The sequence below is a fragment of the Aspergillus viridinutans genome, assembly GCF_018404265.1.
Source record: "Aspergillus viridinutans IFM 47045 DNA, scaffold_1, whole genome shotgun sequence".
Classification (NCBI taxonomy): Eukaryota; Fungi; Ascomycota; class Eurotiomycetes; order Eurotiales; family Aspergillaceae; genus Aspergillus; species Aspergillus viridinutans.
In genome coordinates this window covers 5,628,824-5,643,436 of record NW_025091217.1, presented here as the reverse complement: position 1 = coordinate 5,643,436, position 14,613 = coordinate 5,628,824, and the positions used below count along the sequence as shown (strand labels likewise).

General features: G+C 52.5%; 9 protein-coding genes across 9 annotated transcripts; 4 read left to right on the top strand and 5 right to left on the bottom strand.

The window, feature by feature from the left end:
- Positions 1 to 1,479: 1,479 nt before the first annotated feature.
- Positions 1,480 to 2,700, top strand: Aspvir_001666 (putative cellulose-binding GDSL lipase/acylhydrolase; the record flags this gene model as incomplete). The annotated part of the gene is made up of 4 exons (XM_043266785.1): positions 1,480 to 1,639; positions 1,698 to 1,806; positions 1,856 to 2,322; positions 2,372 to 2,700. 4 exons carry the CDS (start codon positions 1,480 to 1,482, stop codon positions 2,698 to 2,700), a joined length of 1,065 nt encoding a protein of 354 aa, XP_043122720.1.
- Positions 2,701 to 3,730: 1,030 nt separating this feature from the next.
- Positions 3,731 to 4,702, top strand: Aspvir_001665 (uncharacterized protein; the record flags this gene model as incomplete). The annotated part of the gene is made up of 2 exons (XM_043266784.1): positions 3,731 to 3,943; positions 3,998 to 4,702. 2 exons carry the CDS (start codon positions 3,731 to 3,733, stop codon positions 4,700 to 4,702), a joined length of 918 nt encoding a protein of 305 aa, XP_043122719.1.
- Positions 4,703 to 4,750: 48 nt separating this feature from the next.
- On the bottom strand, positions 4,751 to 5,276 carry Aspvir_001664 (YoaK family protein; the record flags this gene model as incomplete). The annotated part of the gene is made up of 3 exons (XM_043266783.1): positions 4,751 to 5,022; positions 5,067 to 5,096; positions 5,144 to 5,276. The coding sequence occupies 3 exons, from the start codon at positions 5,274 to 5,276 to the stop codon at positions 4,751 to 4,753; spliced, it is 435 nt and encodes a 144-aa protein (XP_043122718.1).
- Positions 5,277 to 6,346: 1,070 nt separating this feature from the next.
- Positions 6,347 to 7,404, top strand: Aspvir_001663 (isocitrate lyase/PEP mutase family protein; the record flags this gene model as incomplete). The annotated part of the gene is made up of 3 exons (XM_043266782.1): positions 6,347 to 6,496; positions 6,588 to 6,735; positions 6,782 to 7,404. 3 exons carry the CDS (start codon positions 6,347 to 6,349, stop codon positions 7,402 to 7,404), a joined length of 921 nt encoding a protein of 306 aa, XP_043122717.1.
- Positions 7,405 to 7,823: 419 nt separating this feature from the next.
- Positions 7,824 to 8,187, bottom strand: Aspvir_001662 (uncharacterized protein; the record flags this gene model as incomplete). The annotated part of the gene is made up of 2 exons (XM_043266781.1): positions 7,824 to 8,099; positions 8,173 to 8,187. The coding sequence occupies 2 exons, from the start codon at positions 8,185 to 8,187 to the stop codon at positions 7,824 to 7,826; spliced, it is 291 nt and encodes a 96-aa protein (XP_043122716.1).
- A 998-nt stretch (positions 8,188 to 9,185) lies between these two features.
- Positions 9,186 to 11,624, top strand: Aspvir_001661 (uncharacterized protein; the record flags this gene model as incomplete). The annotated part of the gene is made up of 1 exon (XM_043266780.1): positions 9,186 to 11,624. The coding sequence occupies one exon, from the start codon at positions 9,186 to 9,188 to the stop codon at positions 11,622 to 11,624; it is 2,439 nt and encodes an 812-aa protein (XP_043122715.1).
- A 240-nt stretch (positions 11,625 to 11,864) lies between these two features.
- On the bottom strand, positions 11,865 to 12,302 carry Aspvir_001660 (uncharacterized protein; the record flags this gene model as incomplete). The annotated part of the gene is made up of 1 exon (XM_043266779.1): positions 11,865 to 12,302. One exon carries the CDS (start codon positions 12,300 to 12,302, stop codon positions 11,865 to 11,867), a length of 438 nt encoding a protein of 145 aa, XP_043122714.1.
- A 22-nt stretch (positions 12,303 to 12,324) lies between these two features.
- Positions 12,325 to 12,879, bottom strand: Aspvir_001659 (uncharacterized protein; the record flags this gene model as incomplete). Its single annotated transcript, XM_043266778.1, has 1 exon — positions 12,325 to 12,879. One exon carries the CDS (start codon positions 12,877 to 12,879, stop codon positions 12,325 to 12,327), a length of 555 nt encoding a protein of 184 aa, XP_043122713.1.
- Positions 12,880 to 13,398: 519 nt separating this feature from the next.
- Positions 13,399 to 14,022, bottom strand: Aspvir_001658 (uncharacterized protein; the record flags this gene model as incomplete). The annotated part of the gene is made up of 1 exon (XM_043266777.1): positions 13,399 to 14,022. The coding sequence occupies one exon, from the start codon at positions 14,020 to 14,022 to the stop codon at positions 13,399 to 13,401; it is 624 nt and encodes a 207-aa protein (XP_043122712.1).
- Positions 14,023 to 14,613: the final 591 nt, after the last annotated feature.

Sequence of the window (14,613 nt, the reverse complement as noted above, 5' to 3'; positions counted from 1 at the left end):
ACGGAATGCAAATGGAGCAAACGACTGAAAGCTACCGTTCCCCATGACCAGTAAAGACTGCCCCGGAGCAGACATTGGTGAGCATATGCCAGGGGCGTCGTTATAAGGATAAGGTAGCGGGATATAGGCAAAAGAGAGCCAATCGGAATATAGGTTAATCTATATACGATGAGTAGAAACAGCAAAGAGTATTTGCCAGTAACGCTAAGGAAAGAGGCAGTTGCGTAAGATGGGCTTTGAAAAGACAGAGAGATGATGCTTCAGGCGATGCGAATATAGAGTCCATCAATCAACAGGAAGGCCAATTTGCAACTACAAGGTCCCTCTCTAGATAATTGTACGGAGCCACTGAGGACGCAAGGGTGTCTGGAATTCAAGGATATCTCTGAAAAACCTGGCCTTCTTGCATCGAACAGGTCAGCTATTAGATACATCATTCGCCGCAAATTGGTCTACAGCACGATCTACAGATAGAGCTGAGGTAAAAGATAATCCTTGATGCTGCAATATCCTCCTTTTGAAATCATCCTTGACAAAACACAACCTAAACCAGCGAGGTTGAACAGATGCTAATGTTGCCATGGGCTTTTAGCAACACCTGCTGGACTGTGTCCCTCTACATGTTCTGTCATAGGATCCCACCATTGCAGATCAGCCAGCGGCTGCACCTAGTCATTTGTATCTGGGTTGCTTAGAGAATGAGTTGGGTAGTAGTAGTAGCATTCATACCCGTCCAGCCAAATGAGGTGAGTACAGTAGACTATGCCTACATAATTGACTTTTGTTACATCCTACCACTCCCGCCCTCCCTAGAGCCCATGCCATAGCTTCAGTTATAAGAAATACAGGGTACATCTAGGTATATATAGTAACAATCTCCATCCTTGGACCTTCCAACACAAAGGCAGCCACTGCAGACACGAGAGTGTTGTATAAATAGAATTCCCTTTTAATGGTTTAGGGCCTGTCATTCTGTTCAACAATAACTCATAGAGGTGATTCATGCGTGATTCGGGTATTACCACGAAAATCTTATGCCATGACATGAGCTATCCATGTCTCCGAATCAGCCTCCGCATTCGTCACAGGTAGCGAGACCAAATTGCGGGGAAATGGCTGAAGAAATCAAGGAAGCTAAGCTCGTCCCCAGATGGAAACATTCAGCCAATAATTTGGCCAGTTGGACGGTTAAAACGATGAGAATGACCCCGTTCCGGCTTGTCGGGGGAACTGGCCGAGATTTGATTGCCCGTTACCCTTTTGATCACGGATGTCGATGAAGACCGCAATTCTGAAGGCTCAGATATTGGACGCGAAGTGTCTTTCCACCAATGAGTCTTCTTCAGTGGCTTTTGATGCAGAGATGTCCAATTCTATATATTTCGAGGATCGTCTCGTCAGGATGCATTGTCTGGACGACGACCACCGTATAAATTTCCTCTCATCTTCCGGTATTGTGCTCGTTATTTGCCTTCCATAATGCTGGGTACATCAATCGTATCAGTGACTGCCTCCCTGGCTCTGGTACTTGGTGCCAATGCCCAAGCATCATTATACGCTCAGTGTGGTGGCCAGGGCTACTCGGGCCCTACCTCGTGCGTCTCTGGAGCTGTCTGTACAGCTTGGAACTCTTGGTACTGTACGTCTGTTGCAATCATACTATTGAAGATATATCACTTCTAATCGACAACACTTAGATCAATGCGTCCCTGGAACAAGCACTACACCGACTACCACAACGAGCACAACAACTACCACCGCCACTACCACCGCCACACCCACCGGGTTAAAGTATTTTATCACTTTGTGAGTTGCGCTCAGCTTCATAGCAGACGTCTTCAACTAATCCAGCTAGTGGCGACTCCTATTCGCAGACAGGATTCGACATCAACAGCACCAAGCCCTCCGCCTCGAATCCCCTCGGGAATCCCACTATGCCGGGATGGACGACCAGTGGAGGCTTGAATTGGATCGGTTTCCTCATCTCGAAATACAACACGTCCCTGACTCTCTCATACAACTTTGCCTACGGTGGAGCGACGACCAACGCCAGCCTTGTCGCTCCATTTACCTCTACCGTCCTTAGCTTCATAGACCAGGTCACCGAGTTCACCAACAGCATTGCCTCGAAGCCCTCCTATGCGGCGTGGACCAGCAAGGATACCCTCGTTGGCGTCTGGATGGGCGTAAACGACGTCGGCAACTCGTACTGGCTGTCCAATATTGACGAACTTCTCACCGAGATCATGGATAGCTACTTTGGGCAGCTGCAAATCCTCTACAACGCTGGAGTGCGGAACTACGTGCTCCTCGGCGTTCCTCGTAAGTCTTAATTCTGTTGATTCCACCGATGGATTCTAATAATGCACAGCAATCAACCGCTCCCCACTCATGCTTTCCCAGGGCACTGGTGCCACTACCGCAGAAGCAGCAGTGATCGCAAAGTACAACAACCTGATCGCGACATATCTCGCTAACTTCAAGTCCAAGAACAGCGGTGTCACAGCAACAGTGGTGGATACGCAGGCCCCGTTCAATAAGGTATTGGATAATCCCACGGCATATGGGGCGGCCAATGCCACCTGCTATAACAGCGACGGCACCACCTGTCTGTGGTTTAATGACTACCACCCGGGCATTGCAATCCATAATCTCACGACACAGGCTGTTGCTTCTGCTTTGATGGGGTCTTTTTTCTAGGCGACTCTCACATTTGTGAATGAGAAAGCCTTCTTTTGCGCAAGGTGTCTTATACCACTGTACATAGTCATCAATCCCGAACGAGTAGCATCGTTACAAGGAGTATCCGATTCTCTCGATACCTTTATGGTCACGAAGTAATTCCCACTTAGATCTGGTCGTATTCATCATCAGAAAATTTTCCCGATTCGTTCTTGGGCTGCCGGTTGTATATGGACTGGTAAATAATACGGCACCTCTCCAATCACCAGGAATTTGGCGTATCATCCATTTGATCTCTCTACTTTCGATGGTCATTGACTCATCCTTTTCGTGCAATAAATCCGTCAAAAACAGCTGGTAATGTCCTTCGTCGGTCAAATAGTAAGACACGCCACACTGTCTCAGACTTGAGTCGCCAAAGTCCCGCCGGATGAAGCCGCTTTCCAACAAGTTCACAGGGATCACATCATCACACTCAATGATCAGCAGCGGCAAAAGCAATCCAAGCTAGTGATGCAGCCTTTCGGATGTCTCATCTCATCAGATCGATCATCATATGCGGTGGCGTACCACCTGCGTCAGGATCACCTGCAAATGACACAAGCCATGTTCCTGGCTGCATATGATAGACATGAGAGTGCAGATCGGAGCAGCTGGACCCAACCCCGGGTGAGCCTCGACATGAACAGGAAGTAGGATGCGATCTCTGCAAGGGATACCAGGCTCCTCTTTAGGTGTGAAAGGAATGGTCCGGTAGAGCCAGCCATGGACGTCGATCATAAGGGGCCTCACATTGCTAACTGGAGCCAGGAACCATTTCCTTTGCTTTCTCTTGCGGTGATTGGTTGAATTGCTGATGTCTGCTGGTTTGAGATGTGATTCAGCTGATTTCAATAATAGGTTATTTCGGTCAACATTCTCGCCAACAACGCGTGTTGATGCCTGCATTCCAGGGATATTCCGTGACCTGTCAGCATAAATCAGAAGGAATGTATAAATTGCGGCCGGGAAGGTGTCCTCAAACCAAACCAGAGATTAGTCTCAAACGATGTATTCACACACGATTGGAGGTGCCTTCTTTGCCGCTTGCTGCCTATTGGGCCTGGCGACGGCGTCGAGTCCTGATCATCATGCCGACGACAACCCCAGGTACTCCTTTGACGACCTCTGGTCTCTGGAGAGAAGTTTCTGGGATACCTTTCTCTACCCGGCGAACCTAGCACAGATCAACGCCACGGATGACTCTGTCTTTGCCGAAGATGTATTCCTTACTGATCACCCATGAATCACGACCCACACTGACATATTGGTTCAGGTCCAAGGTCGAGTGGACATCACACGCACCTTTGACGGCCGCGAGCTCAACAACGAATATATCTTTGGACTTTTCTCTGAGCCAGAACACCTTAGTCTCGTGGGCGTCCCCATCGCATACAGCATCACCCAGTTCACAGCCAACGACAACATCGCCTCGGCCACGACAGTCGTCACCTTCAACGCGACCTCCTTCGGAATCGTCATCCCCGTAACTATCGACACCTGGATCGAATGGGACGCGCAGAAGAAGATCGTGCAGTACGACGCCACATTCCGGTGGTTCGGGTTCCTGCTCGACGCGCTGCTCAAAGCGCAAGCCGCGAGGATGAATACCACGGACCCGGCCGTAGTGCAGGCAGCGCTTACGCAGCAGCTAGCAAGCACAATCTGCCAGACACACGAGGACTACTGCAAGGGGGCGGACCAGCAATACGAGAGTAAAGACGCCTGCATGGATTTCCTGACGACCAAGACGCGGTTCGGACAAGCGTTCGAGCTGGGCCGGGACACCTTGCTCTGTCGTGAGGTGCATGAGCATATGGTCAAGTACCGGCCGGATATACACTGTGCGCATATCGGGCCTACGGGGGGTGACTACTGCGTGGACGATAAATCGTATGAGCAGGTGGTGCTGGAGAAGTATTTCCGGGACTCGTTTATTGCGTATGGATATGGGGAGGAGCAGAATATCTGGGTTGCGTAGATTTAAGATTTATGCTGTCAGGTTGCATCATTGTAGTTAATAGGAGAGTTATACTACATTTTCCCCCTCCTTCTCTCTCCAGAATATCCAAGAAACAGAAATCATCAGCTTTAATCCAGCAACCAGCCACAGCACAGTAGCGACCTGTAGAAAGAAAGAGAGGACCAACGTTCCTCTGCGTTTCGGTCCGAGAAGACGGTTCAGCCGGGCGAAGAGAAAGCAGCCGATGACGAAGCATCCGATCGAGGTGAGAGAGCGGGCCCAGCCGTATGGCTTCAGATTCTGATTTGAGGCGCCCAGGCCGACGAAAATGGTGTTTCCTTAAGGATGAGCCGCGTTCGTGACATGGTTCTGGTCGACTTACCCGTTTGCATTGAGACGAATGTGTTGTAGGCTGCCCAATCAGTAGCTGCACCAGAAGAGGTATAACAGAATACCTACCATTGTAGAGCGTGCTGTCCACAAGACCAGAGCTCAGACAGCAAGCATACAGGAGCACCTCTGCGTGTCTGGAGTTGATGTCTGCTTTGAAGAAACCAGCAATGGTCTTCTTGGGGTCCGACGAGGTGGACATTGTGGCGATCCTTGATCAAAGAGGAGAGAGGAACGAAATTGCAGCGCAGCGAGAAACTGGGAGACCGTGAGATATCCTCAAAGTAGACAATTCCAATTCCCGTCGTATCGACGCGAGATATTCTCCCCGAGTTAGATTGAGACCCTCACTATATGCAGCATTATGCAGCGAGATTAGCACAGATTTACCCGATAGCAAACAGGACCAGACGGTCCCCGCTAATCAGTACGTTCATTTCGGATTCCGGCACGATTTTCAGATAATAACTCTTCTTTCCACCATTCGAGCTGCTCAAGGAGCGGGGTGACGATGGCGCCGAGACTCCATCCCTAGTGCCAAGCCACTTGGCTAGGCGAAGACGGAGGAAATTGTGCGTCAGAGTAGAGTCGAACTCGGAGTGATTCGGTGACTGGAGAGGTCAGAAACTACATTGAACGCTGAAGAGACACGGCCTGCATTCCACCGATTCATGGCTCGGTGACCATGAGCCAGGGGTTGTGTTCCACAAGATCCAGCATGTTCGACCTCTGTTACTACCCAGTCACACTTTTAAAATCTCCAAAGCGCTTGGCTAGCAGTGTGATACTGTGACTACCCTCTTTGGGAGACTGTACATTTCTCGGGATATGCCCAGCAGGAAGCTGTAGATCATGGACTCATCGTGGATGATTTACACGGTCCGAAATCCAAAAAACGCCACCTTTTGACGAGACCAAGAGCGTGAATTGCATATCCAGGTTGCAGACCAACTTCTTCACGGACTTTTCCCCCCTATCAGAGCGTGGAATGCAGACGCACGGCATTCCACCTGGCCTGCGAAGTTTGTGGCTATGTTGTATCACGCTAGTTACAAGGATGTCGTGAGCAGGGGTCTTCTACAAAGAGCAATCCTCGTTGGCTGGATGTCGCTCCGTCCGGAGGCCAATTTTGTTGTGAATTTCCTCGTCAGACGCGTTGTGCCTGCCACTGGATCGATAAGGGCATCGATGAAGCATCCACAATCACGCCTGCATTCTGGGCGCGCCTGTGTCGTCAGCAGCCAAGAGAAGCTAATATAGATAGTAGGCGCAATGGATATGGGACGATATGGCCGAGATGCTAGCTACAGGTCGACATGGAGGGTATCATCCGGCAATCTCTGCTACGATAAAGAGACATTTTCGACGACGGACACTCATCCGACGGAGAGACATTGCGCCGAGGAGGGGATTGCGACAGAAGTGAGGTTATAAAAGGGTGGATCTGGTCAGACCAGATCACAGTCTTTACCAATCTTCCACATTACCTTCAGGGCAAACGCTGACCTTGTAGACCGGTGCGGGAACAACGGCCTCGAGACTCAGCATGGCAGATCTCAGACTGGCCCAGCTCTACAACATGAGAACCAATGCGGAGATGATTACTAACCTGGACCCATTTGGTCCTCCTCTAATTGCCGACATAGATACTGGATACGGAGGTATGTATTCCCTAGATCTCTTCAGCCTTCTCGCTGACTCCGATAGGCCCCCTTATGGTGGCCAAATCCATCCAACAATACATCCAAGCCGGCGTAGCCGGGTTCCACATCGAAGACCAAATCCAAAACAAGCAATGCGGCCATCTCGCAGGCAAAAAGGTCGTCTCCTTGGACAAGTACCTCACGCGGGTCCGCGCCGCAAAGCAAACCAAGGACCGCCTCCGCTCGGATATCGTGCTGATTGCCCGCACCGACGCGCTGCAGCAGCACGGCTACGACGAGTGCATCCGGCGTCTCAAGGCGGCGCGCGACATTGGCGCGGATGTAGGATTGCTGGAGGGATTCACCTCGAAGGAGATGGCGCGCCAGGCGGTCCAGGATTTGGCCCCGTGGCCATTGCTGCTCAACATGGTTGAGAACGGGGCCGGTCCGGTGATTACGACCAAGGAGGCCAAGGAGATGGGGTTCCGGATTATGATCTTCTCGTTTGCGTCGTTGGCGCCTGCGTATCTGGGGATCAAGGCTGCCTTGGAGCGGCTGAAGAACGAGGGAGTCACGGGCATCCCTGAGGGGCTGGGGCCCAAGAAGCTGTTTGAGGTTTGTGGGTTGATGGATTCGATGAGAATCGACACAGAAGCGGGAGGCAATGGGTTTACCAACGGCGTCTGATTGGATTTGATTTACATTCTTCATTTCGTCGGAGGCAATTGCCACTGTATATTCAAGTCCGAACTGATAAGCATGCAGATAGCTAAGTTGAACTTCATGTCGGGCCCATCAGACTATTGGTGGAGGCGTGCGTGATATCAAGATTTGTGCAGGATCTACAGCTTATAGGACCCAGCATGTCTTGCAGTGATGTAAGAACCGTCAAGGTTTCATCTATAACAAACTGTATGGCCACTGGTACAATCCCGGTGCTTCATCCTTGACTTGTTGACTGGGAAAATTGCCTCCCAAATGTTCGAGACCCAATTCTACATAAAGCAAGGAGCTTGTAGTTAATGGTCTATCTGAGCTACTGACAGTCTGGCTATATTCACAGGCACTATTGCAAGAGTTCATCCACAATATGACTATACGCACACTCAAGGACTCGCAGACGCAGCCGCCGCTTTTTGCTCGCGTCTCTTCTTCACATCTTCGGGCCGCACACTCTTCCACTCGGCGGCAAAGGAGACCAAGAATGCCAACCCCGCCAGCGCAATACACCAGATCCATCCGGCCTTGATGCCGTTCATGTACGCATGCGTCACCGCATCGAGATCCTCCTTGCGAGGGAACGCACGCGATAGTCCCGTGGAACCAGCGGCGAGGACGTCCGCGACAGGGATGTTGGGGCTCTCCTTGGTCAGCGTGTTCTCCTAGGCGTAGTAATTTAGATGGCAGTCTACCCAAAAGCTGACTTACAAGTCATTATATATATTCACAGAGTACGCGACTGGTGATCATCTGAATTTGCTTTTCAAATGTCTTACTAGGGGCGGGCCGTGAAAATCAGAGAAACCTATTATTATTATCTCTAACTACAACTTCTAATGCAAGCTTGGCAGTGCAAAGGGTCTATAGTGGCTTACTAGTTGTATTACGTGGATTATCAGGGCAATCTCGTCTTGCTCAACCAATCATGATCATACAATTAACTGTAAAGCCAGTTGGATGGCCGTAGTATCTAATTGGTGCCTGTGGTGCCATCACTTGTATCATGAATCATGATGCTGCAGGGCGGCCAATGCAACCCTTAACCTGCCACATGTCAAGCCTTTGGACTGGAGACTAGGTCTGGTGCAGTGCTTATCTCCTCTGTACCTGGTGTATTCTTCTCCACTTATCCAGCCTCATCTGGTCGGGTTAGGGATCGATATTGTTCCACTTGGGTTGGCTAGAACGTAGCCCTGTACTGACGGACTGCCCCAAAGATCGGGGTCGTTCATGTAATATTTCACAAAAAGCTTGTGTTTCACACTTCAAGAATGATACTTTGCAGGCAGATGAATCCTTCCACGTTTTTGTGCTCAATAGGACCCGGTGCCTCCACGCGCTGCAGGGATTCGATATTACCCGAGTGGCTGCAGTGAGTGCTGGACAAACCATTGAATCCGGCGAACGAAGAAGAGGATGGAAGATAACAAGGAGCCGACGGCGAATTAAGTGCCGATGAAGTGCCCGACAAGGGTCAGCCACCTTCTAGCTCGTCATCGTATGGACTTCGGCAGTTCATGATCCAATACCTGCTCTACATGTTCCATGTGGATGGATTGACCTTGGTACCAAGGATCGAGATGCATGCATGGGCTGGGTGATCCAGCCGGAGATATCTCAGCGACTGAATGCTGGACACGAGAGGGAATAAATGAGCAGACCCCTCAGCTCTGCAGGGACACACCTTGAGTGCGCGACTCCACCTGTAATATACATCCACACCTTGGCCAATCTTCAGTTTTGTTGCAATGGAACAAACGTTTACTGTTGAGTGTCCTCCCTTTGACGTGAAGATCTCTCACTGGGACAGGATACTGCCTCCGACACACTCGAAGCGCATCCTCTGCTTTTCCCTCCCCGACAACACCGACAGAGAGCAGTTGACCGATTACCTCCACATCGCCTTCCACCACACCGTCCAGCGCTTCCCCGTGCTGGCAGGTTCTGTTGTTCCATTCTCGGCAGACCAAGGAGGACGCCCCTGGCTTCGCAACATCGTCCCCGAAGGCGCCGCCCGCCTTATCGTCAAGGACCTGTCGGATGAGCTCAGCTTTGCAGACCTGGCCGAGGCCAACTTCTCGCAACATCTCCTGAACACCGAGCAGCTCTGTCCCCTCCCAGAGGTCGGATACTTTAACGCTGAGCGGGTCGATGTCTGCCGCTTCCAGGCCAACTTCATCCGGGGGGGCCTGCTCCTCGTCGTTTCCATCATCCACAATGCTGCCGACGGCCGCGGGGTGACCGAGATTATCAAGATCTTCGCCGAAGAGCTCCGCAAGGCTCAGTCCGGCGAGACCGGTCATCCTCTTCAGCAGAGAACCGAGGTGTACCGCTCCGACCGGACAGCCTTCGTGTCGGGCAAGGGGATTCCCGGCGCCATCGAGAGCCACGCCGCGTGGACATCTTCGCCGGCCAACGCCCATGCACAGATTCACAATGTGGCGAATTCCTGCCACACCTTCCGCATCAGCGCCACGGCCCTTGCCGAGCTCAAAAACGCGCTCTCCGCCACCTCCCAGGGCCCGGAAGACTGGTTTTCCACCAACGACGCCATATCCGCCTTCATCTGGCGCAGCATCATGGTCGCAAGGCATCGCGCGGGCATCCTCGATGCGGACGCAACCACCTACGTCGCGCAGCCCGTGGACTGCCGCCGGCACCTCAACATCACCGAAACCTACTTTGGCAATGTCATCTACATGACCAAGTCATCTGTTGCGCTGTCTGTGCTCGCGGATCTAGAGACCGGCCTGGGCGCAGCGGCTGGGGCCCTGCGCAACGAGCTCAAGTCCCTGACAGGCGACAAGTTCCGGGATCTGGTCGGGTACGCGGAGCGGACGGCGCTCGAAGCCCACACGCGGCTTAACATTCTTGAGTCCATGGCGACGTCGGGGATTATCCTGACCAGTCTGTTCAAGATGGACCTGCACGCCATGAATTTTGGGCCGATCTTTGACGACGGCCATATCAAGGCGCTGCGCCTCCCGGCGAGGGGCACTCAGGCAGGCGCGGTCATCGTGCTGCCTCAGGTGCCAGATGGGAGCTGCGAGTTCATGGTGACGGAGCAGGAGAAGACGATCGAGTGTCTGCGGGATGATCCGTTCTTTGCACGGTTCACCGCTGCTCAGCCTGCCGCTGCTGATGTCCACGAAAAAGAGCCAGCGGAGGTCGAAGTCCGGGAGGTCGAAGCGGTGGCACATGAGCAGCGCCCTGTCAGTCAGCCTGATAGCACGCCCATTCCCACTGACCTCTCAAACAAAGATATCCCCCCTGCAACTGAGCTACCCAGTGACGGACCCAATGGTTTCCACCCTCCGGCGCCGCTCGATGTGGCAACGAAGGGGCTCGCCGACCTCCGCCTGGTCCCCTCCAACGCAAAAACCCTCTCTACATTAATGGTAACCCGCGTCCTCGCACCACACGCCGGTACCATCAAAATCATCCAGCTGCACCGTCCGGACGCCAAAAACGCCATCTCCTGGCAAATGCTGCGCGAGCTTAGCAGCGAAATCGAAGAGATTCACCACGAATCTCACACAAACAAGACGCGCGCCCTGATCATCGCCAGCGCGGTCGACGGCGTCTTCTGCGCCGGAGCTGACCTCAAAGAGAGGAAGCAAATGACACCAGCCGAAACGAAGTCCTTCTTGACCAGCCTGCGCGCCGTGTTCTCGCGGCTCGCAGCGCTGCCTGTCCCCTCGATCGCGTGTGTCTCGGGCAAGGCGCTGGGCGGGGGGCTTGAGCTGGCGCTGTGCTGCCACCTGCGTGTCTTTGCAGCTGATGCCGTTGTGGCGTTGCCCGAGACGAGGCTGGCGATTATCCCCGGTGCCGGGGGGACGTACCGGTTGCCCAGTATTGTTGGTGTCTCCAATTCTCTGGACATGGTCTTAACGGGGAGGTTGGTGCCAGCGAAGGAGGCTGCTGCCATGGGACTGTGTAATCGGCTCGTGGGGATTGAAGGTAATGAAGAGGCGCAGAAGGGTCTGGTCTTGGAGGCTGGGCTTCAGTTGGCAGAGAATATATGCAATGCTGGGCCGTTGGCGGTGCGAGCGGCCATCAGTGCATTGACATATAGCTGTGAGGCGGTTGAGAATGCGGCGTACGACTCCGTTCTCATGACCAAGGATCGCAATGCAGCATTGGAGGCATTCAGCGAGAAGCGGAAGCCCATTCTGATCGGGGAATAGATAGTCTGTAGTGTCGGTTTTCTCAGTTCCCTTTTGTTTGTAGTCTTGTTGGTTTTCATGCTTGATATGTAGGCTATACAATATCCAGATTGATTTGATATAAGGCCCAGTCCTGCGTCCAGTGTTTTACATACATATCAGCCTGCGCACTCCAATATTGGAGGTCTAAGAAATATGTAAATGACAATGTCAATGTAACAAGTGCATTACTAGCGAATCTCGATACGCCCTGCTCTCATATCACTCCTGCTCAATGCTGTAGCTACTCGTTAAGCGCAGACGGTCATGTTCCTCAATTGTAGGCACACTCTCTCCCTCAACCCTCTTTGCCGGATCCAGCGGCTGCAATTTATAATCCAGATTGCCATCGTAAAAGAAAACCACACTGTACCGATCCTCAGGGTTTCGGTTCAACACCCGATGCCAACCACCTCTATACTCCCCGCTCGTCATGACCGACATCAAGTCCGCCATGTTGACAATGTACACGTCCTCCTGCGGTGGCACCCCATGCCACTCGCCCGTCTCATGATCCTGCACCTCCAGCCCCTGGTGCTCATCCTGCAGCAGCAACGTCAACGTTCCGAAATCCGTATGCTCGCCGCTCCCAAGCTGCCCCTTCTCCCGTCTTGCCTGCTCCCCGTCCGGCGGATAATGAAGCAGACGCAGCAAACACATCGGGTCGTCCGAGTCCAGCTCGTCAAACACTCGCGGGGCCGTACGGCAGCGTCGCGGCCACAAGCGACAGCACCACACGCGACAACCGCTGCATCTCGCTGAGGTACTCCCCCAGCACAACCCGGAACTCCTGCGGGGCCAGCAGCTCCTTGCTCGGCCAGACGTTGGGGCCCTGCAAGAATCGGCCCTCGCGCACCCGCGGATGGTCCAGGGGGAGGTCGCTGGAGATGAAGAAGCCCTCTTTGATGTCGCGGACGACGTGGGCCTCTTGGCCCTGGGGTGCGCCGAACTCGAGCTCGTAGGACTGTGTTTCCATCACATCGTACCCGCGGAACCCAACATTCTGGCGCGCGTCCAGCGCGAGTTTGGCTTCCATCGGGAGGGCGAAGAATTTGGCGGCGGCGGCGAGTATGGATTTTTGGAGTTTGAGTGGCACGCCATGGCCTTTCATCTGGAAGAAGCCCGTAGATTGGCAGGCTCTGCGGACATCGTCGATGACCTGCTGGGCCGCGGGGCTGGAGGGGTCGTCGAGGAAGGGGGTGATATTGACCAGGGGGAGGTAGAAGGAGGAGTGCATAGTTAGTATATTTCTCTAGAGCTTTTCTTGAGTAGTTGGTACTAATGGTTTGGCTGGCTGACTGGCATGGTTATCATCACGCCCTGAATCCAGGCATTTTATTCCTTTTGCACGCCATCATAATGAGTCACGACAAATGTTGAGCTGTTTCGGCACGTTGTTCTTGTCTGTTGGAGAGTGAGGGGACTGATTTGGTAGGTTTTTGTGGGTGGAAAGGGCCTGACCCCTGGCATTTAGGCCTCGCAATGGCAGTGGCTGACGGCTACATCTTATTGTGAACTGCAGATGGCTGCTGAGAAGGCTTGTTTGTATAGGCTTGCTTCCTTTTTGCTTATCTTTGCCTTTGCTTGCTTAATAGAGCGCCAGTAGGGCGTCAAGATACCACTATGTCAAAATCTAGATATTGTGTTGGGTATGAAATGATCCATTTGCCCTTTGATATTCAAACTTTTAGAATAGAATTAATAATAAGATCATATAAGAACGGTCCTGTTAAATAGTGTATCTATCTCCATGGCGCTAGACCAACCTGTCATAGTCCCCAATCCAACATTGCATCTTCCGCGCATCCTCTGTCTTCACGGCGGCGGGACTAATGTGTGCATCTTCCGCGCCCAATGCAGAGCCCTCGTCAACCACCTCCAGACCAAATACTGCTTTGTCTTCGCCCAGGCGCCTTTCGCGTCGAATTGCGGATCCGATGTTCTCGCGGTCTACAGCTAATGGGGCCCCTTCCGCCGCTGGCTCTGCTGGTGATGGGAGCACCCGGAAATCGCGCCCCAAGACGCGGTGGCTGCAATTGATGAATCTCTTTTGGCGGCGATCCGTGACGATGACTGCGCCGGATACACGGGTGAGTGGATCGTCATCTTGGGGTTCAGCCAGGGCGCGAAAGTCGCCGCCAGTTTGCTGTACCGACAACAGACACGGGGTTTTGAGGATGACCCGCTGCCGAGATTCCGCTTCGGCGTTCTTCTGGCCGGCCAGGGTCCGCTGATATCGTTGGATATGGATTCGGAGGTCACACGTCGTTCTGGGCTGCCGGACGCAGGGCAAATCACGGATATGAGATTCGCGAATGGGGGTATTTGGCGGGGAGAGGGGAAATGGAATATATTGTGTACACCTACTTTGCATGTCCATGGATTACGGGATCCAGGATTGGAGCGCCATCTAGTATTGTTTGAGGACTTTTGTGATCGCGAGACAAGGAGAGTCGTGCAATGGGATGGGGATCATCGGGTGCCGCTCAAGTACAAAGATGTGACGCTTGTGGCAGAGAAAATTCGCGAGCTGGCTAGGGAGACTGGATTAGACTTTTAGATTAGAGCATTATCAATCAGATATCTACGATTACAGACTCAGATCTTCTCTCAGACAGAAGCGTAGTCCACTAATACAGCAACCTCATCTCCATCGCATCCCAGGACATTATCTCAAGGACTAGGATGAATGGGTGATAGCATCTCATACTGCAGTTAGCCTTTAAAAGCATAGGTAAATCCGATAGACCATGAAATGATCGGATACCTTTCTCGGCTCCTTCATCTCGCCTGGTAAGTATCGTTCGGCGATTTTCTTTCATAAGCTTACACCGCAGCCTGTCAATTAGCGGGATCAGCCGTCCGCCGAGTGTAGATGACAGCTGATAGGAGATGTAACATGGTGAATTTAGCGTTCTTCCTCTTTTGGAGGTAAGTCAGGTCGCACCTATTGCAAGGGACGTAAACGAAT